Genomic DNA, 6,042 nt, shown 5'->3' on the forward strand with positions numbered 1-6,042 from the left:
ATGAAGATGATGATAACAACAAATGCATTTAAGAAACTCCCAGACTTAGATTTAGATCGAGAGAGAAAAGCTTCCAAATTTAGATTTTCACCTAAATCGGGAGAGAAGAGTTTTGGCCAAATCTTAGAAAAGTCATAGAATCACATTTCGGGCATCTCGCTAGCAGGACTTGTGACAATGTTCTCACAAAATTTTCAGTTGCAAACAAATTCGTTCAACACTATGAGCAAAGAAAAGCAATAAGAACAAACAAAAGAAGACGCAAACGAGGGGGAAAAAAGACTACCAGATTAGAGAGAGAGAGAGAGAGAGAGAGAGAGAGAGAGAGAGAATGAAATGAAAGCCTAGAAAAGAAAAGTAGAATAAAGCAGGCTCTCAGCTTGAAGTGAAGTATCATTGAAGGAGGGTTTTTTTTGGGAGAGAGAGGGTTGCCGAAAGAGAGATTAGGATTTTCCTCACCCATTACTCTCTCATAAAACCTTAATTGTTTGTTCGTATAGTCTTGTAAATCGTAATATAAAAATAATTATAATCCAAAACTTTCTTACAACAACCATCATTATTCAAGTTAGTCTAGCTTCTCATTTTTAATTTTTGTTGGATTTTAGATGCTTAGGATCGTGGTTTTTTGAGCTTCGGAGATTTTCTGATTAAAAGATACAAGAATGAGTAAGCAATTGTAAATGCAAATTTTGTGTAGTCGGTATAACGGTTCCTATATTAAAGTGTACAATGGTAGGTTTGTAAATAGGTAGTAGTAGCTGGCTACTTTAGGGAATTTTGAAGTCAAAACTCTTAATAGGTTTAGATAATAGTTTTGTATAAAGCCTAATCAGTCCAAAACTCGATGAAAGTAAACAACTATGGGCTTTGTTTGAATTTATCCTTGAAGAAATTCTCATAACAAAGCCTTTGATTGGTGGACTACACGATATACCCACATGCAAATTTACCTAACTATAAACATAGATAATATCCAAATGCAATTTTACCTAATTATAAATGTAGATAATATCCATATTCAAAATGCACTACTCCTAACAACAGTTTAGAGGATTCTGACACTAGGAATGGAGAAAGACATAACCCTTTTAACTGAAATAGGTATATCTGCATCCATAAGCATTCATATAATCATGTGCGGATATGTTGACAACAAAAAGACGACAAGCAAAAGTTTCAAATTTGAATGACATGACGAATCTCTCTCTCTCTCTCTCTCCCTACCCCCCAATAAAAACAACATCAATCAAAGAAGCACATAAAGAAAACAAACATAAGCACACACAAGGAAATAACACATACAAAGTGAAATGAATGCACACACTTTTTTGGTGATTGTTTTAGTTCAATATAAATTTGGCCAGCTTAACTCTGTCTAACCACGCACCTTCTTACAATCAGGTTCAATCTCCCATATAGTTTGGAAAACACTGTTCAAATGTTGTTGATTTTCAAAATAGACCGGTATTTATTTAGCATCGACCGATAGAAAGAGCCATAAAAAAATTAAAAGTTCTTTCTTATAATAAACGTGGGGTGTTTAAAGAACTTGAGTGGTGGTCATGTGACTTGTTTCATGATGAAGAAATTGAAATATACATACTTTTTGAAAGATACATATAAATTAATGAATTCATTCTTAAGTAAAATTATGGAATGACAGCCCATATGGCAAATTTTCATGACTCAATGATAGAGATCAGTTGTCCAAGGGAAGATATATGGCTCAATCGACTAAGGATTAAAGTTCTACTCCCCATTACACTTGAAACCTTACCATATTCAAATAGCCAAGTGTCACGGGTCGATCAATTTTGGTCGATCAAACACCGCGCGGCCTTAGGATCAGTGATCCCAAGTCAGCCTTGCACACACACACGCTTGAACACAAGAACCGAATGGGCAAAGAGAGTGTATATTGCTTGTGAACGAACTGATTACAAAGTGGGAGAGGGATCCCTATTTATACAAGAGTGGGTCGCATCTCGACCGTGGATCGTCCCTCCGATCCAACGGTTCATTTTGAATCCGTATAATCATTACAAGCTATACAACAGGCTACTCGAAGGCTACTCGATGGTCTCGCATCCGGCAGCCCTTGGGAAGTCCATGGGTCGCGCACGTCAGGCCTTGGGCAGACCATGGGCGTGTGTCAGAAGCAAGATCGGGGTTGCAGGTCCATCTGACACGCGACCAGCTGAACCGTCACGGGCTGTTCGAACATCGCTCAGGGGTCGCTCACGGGCTGCGCATGGGACTTCCGCTCGTTCTGCTTATGGGTCGTTTGTGGGCTGCTTCCGGGCAGCCCCTTGTACGTGACACGGTCCCTCACGGACGATCTTGGATCATACTTGTCCGTGGGCCGTGTCACAAGGGAGCTAGTGTCCAAATCAGGAGGTCGTGACCTCCACAGCTGCTAGTTGCAACCTCGGCGCAGAGAGAGAGAGAGAGAGAGAGAGAGAGAGAGAGGCACAAGATGAGTCAAGTAGCCGAGGGAGCTAGTGTCGTCGATAAATGGAGGAGCAAAAGTGAGGGCTCTTGGCAGAAATGGTTTAATGTGTCATGGCAACTAATTCGAAAGTTCGTCGTTGTTGGCATTCACATTTTTCTCTCGTTTCCTCAACCTCAACATCGTGGGGAAGAAAAAGATCAGATGGAAAGAAAGAAAAAGCAAAATAAAAATTGAATAATAATAATAATAATAATAATAATAATAATAATCACTTACAAGAAAAGGAACGAACAAATTTTTTTGTTTCATTGTCAACAAAAAAGCTTTGGCACGCCTTTGTCCAAACTATTGGCATCTTTTCGTCAAAAGTAAATTTTATCTTTTGAATTCTCCACTATCCGCATGTTTTTGTCCATCGACATTTCTCCTTTTCTTGTCTTCACCCATTTTTATTCTATTAAAAACTCTCTCTCTCTCTCACACGCACACACGTAAAAAGCTAAAACTATAGATACTTTTAAGTATATGCCTCATTTATCTTTCAAAATAATAGTAATTGAAATTTTCTTTTATCATTTTCCATCATTTTTCCACTATCTATATTGCATAGAAAATGGGTAACTGATAATATTTTCGATATCAAAGAAAATTTATTTCTAAACATTTTTGTTGATGATAACAACATTTTCCATTGACGTATTTTCCCATGAAAAAAAAAAGTGATGGATAATTAGAAGTATACTTTATCATTAATTTTTCCTAAAATATTCGGAGCTTATTGGTATACAGATTTTATATGCAATCTTGTATCATACTGTTGACAATTCTTGAGTCCAACCCACTTGATTAAATATCAACTTGTAGTATGTCACATCATTGATAGAGATTTTTTGGATCAACTTTAGTATACATGACATAATTTGAAACTTTATAGGATAATGCAAAGTATATTATGATTTGCCTACAAAATTTGTACTAAATAATAGGTCACACTTCTACGGCATGCTGAATATAACACACTTATTTAAAAGGAAAAATCCACGTCGCTTAGTGCACCAATTATGTGGACCAGTGTTTATAAATTTAGCTTTGCCCTACTTCCTATGTAAGGGAGAAATCCTGGCTCTAACTCAACAACTTGCTACTCATGGAAGAACTCACATCTTGTGCTTCCTCCTCCTCAGTTGTCCCTCTTCATCATGAAACCTCACCCCCTCTCCAGCAGCTCGTCCACTTGATCCTCCAAGCCCGACCTGAGGACTGGGTTTACTCCATCTTTTGGCAGCCCTCAAGAGACGACCACGGCCGTCTTGTCCTCACTTGGGGCTATGGCCATTTCCGAGGAACTACAAGGGAACCATTTGCATCCAAGCCCACCACAAATAGGGTACTCAAAGAAGCCCAGTGTCCGGATGGTCAGTTCGCTCACAGCAGCGACATCAGCGACCCTGAGTGGTACTATATCTTCTCCGTCATGAGGTCATATTCCTCGGAAGACGGCATTCTAGGAAGAGCATTTCGCTCAGGTGGTCACATCTGGTTGAGTGGTGAAAACCACCATGAGCTGGAGATGTGTGAGTGTGATGAGAGGGTCAAAGAAGCAAGAATGCACGGAATCCAAAGCATAGTGTGCATATCAATTGCTGATGGTTCTGGGGTTCTTGAATTGGGCTCCTCAGAGATCATCCAAGAAGATTGGAGCTTAGTCCTTTTAGCCAAGACCCTCTTCCCGGCTCATTTCTCGAGCCCTCTAATCAATTCTCGTGTGGAGAACCCATCCGACGATGCCAAAGAAGAACCGGCACTTGTCGGTGCCAGCAAGGGCCCATATGCTAAACCTGTCCAACGCCATAACATATCTGAGAAGAGCGGTAGGAAGAAAACAGTGGACGAAGACGATAAAGAATCATCATCATCCCTACGGCTGTCTGGTCCGAGGAGAAACGTGGAGGCAGAGCGGCAGCGGAGGAACAAGATGAACCAGCAGTTCTATGCACTCCGCTCCGTTGTCCCCAATATATCAAGAATGGACAAGGCGTCCCTCCTCGCCGATGCCGTGGACTACATCAAGGAACTCCAGTCCCGTTTTGCCACATTGGAGTCCAAGCTTGTTAAGTCCGAGCCGTCATCTCCGAAGCGCCTCAAAAGTAATAAGACTGTTTCCTACTTCAATGACATGAGTAAGATAACATCGCTTTCAAGCAAGAATAGCTCGACGGCTTTGGCTGTCCCGGGCCGGAGAGAGATGGCGGTGGACGTGAAGATGGTGAATCAGGAGGCGGTGATCCGGGTGTGGAGCCCGAATCTGGACCACCCCTGCGCGAGGTTGATGGACATGCTCAAGGAATTGGAGTTTAAGGTCCAGGACGCGAACATGTCTTGCATGAAGGGGATGATGCTTCAGGAAGTGGTGATTAGGACTCCGGTCGACCGCTGGGTCAGCGACAAGTCCATCAGAGATGCCATTCGGAGTAAGCTAGGCAAGGAGTGAATTTCTGTTTCTATTTGTTTTGAAGGCAAGTACTGTCTTTTAGTAGGGTGAATTTTTTTTCCTCCTTTTTTGATAGAGTATCTTTATATCTCCGTTTGCACAAAAAAAATGACCGACTTTTGATTATTATTGTCATGCGATAGACTTACTCGATTAAAATAATTATTGATACTTAAATTTTAATGATCCTAATAAAATAAAATAAAAATTGCATAGTATATAATTTTGGTCATTAGAGCAAATAAAAGGAAAAATAAGGGAGAATCAATCCGATTGATCATAAATAAAATGTGGAAATTCTGATTAGCCATCCTTACTTTGTAAAATATTCAAATCTTAGTAAATATGAAAGTAAATTCCTGGTCAAAGATCAAGAGCTAAGAAATTAGGTGAATAAGAAATCAAGAAATTTAATAAAAGGGAAGGAATAAAAACATTCGATGAAAAATTAAGCTGGCCACGAAATCACACTCAAATCTGCAAACTAATTATGACAAATGAAAAAAGGAGCCCAAAAATTATCATGGAAGGGGGTGCTCGGAATCACTATAGAAGGGGCCACAATTTCGTGAAAAAAAAAAGAACAAAGAAAAAGAAGCGTGAGAAGAGACAATTCACAAAAAAGAAAGGAAAACTTCTCTCCCGTTCACTAAAGGGAAGAAGTCAACAAGAAAGGAAGGTGCTGGTCCCTTTCTTTTTCTCTGACAAGGCAGAGAAAAGAAAGGAGCAAGTCCGCAGCAGAGTACGGAGAGAGAGGAAGAGGAAGAGTGGACGTGAGAGGTTTTTTTTTTTTTTTTTTTTTAAAATAGTGGCAGGGCTCTTCTTCTTCAGGGAGTCTCCGCAGCTGCCCCTCGCCCCGATCCTCCTTCCGGCAAACCCGCGTCGCCGACGCCGCAGCGACCAAGCCCCCGATGACACCTAATATTTTAGAAAATAATAAATAAAATAAAACATTTGGATTTGTGCTGGGAGATTTCAAAAAAAAAAAAAATTGAATAATTTTGAGCCTTTTTACTGTTTTTCGAATTATATAAATTTTCAACAACTTTGAGCGCTTTCGCTGTAAAATGCGAGGCTTAAGAACCGAGCATGGGGG

At 40.0% G+C, this 6,042-nt stretch overlaps 1 protein-coding gene across 1 annotated transcript; it reads left to right on the forward strand.

The window, feature by feature from the left end:
• The first annotated feature begins 3,602 nt into the window (after window positions 1-3,602).
• Window positions 3,603-4,946, forward strand: LOC104446168 (transcription factor MYC2). The gene has a single exon (XM_010060066.2). The coding sequence runs from the start codon at window positions 3,603-3,605 to the stop codon at window positions 4,944-4,946; it is 1,344 nt and encodes a 447-aa protein (XP_010058368.2).
• The last annotated feature ends 1,096 nt before the right edge of the window (window positions 4,947-6,042 follow it).

Source organism: Eucalyptus grandis, chromosome 11, assembly GCF_016545825.1.
Source record: "Eucalyptus grandis isolate ANBG69807.140 chromosome 11, ASM1654582v1, whole genome shotgun sequence".
NCBI classification, from domain to species: domain Eukaryota; kingdom Viridiplantae; phylum Streptophyta; class Magnoliopsida; order Myrtales; family Myrtaceae; genus Eucalyptus; species Eucalyptus grandis.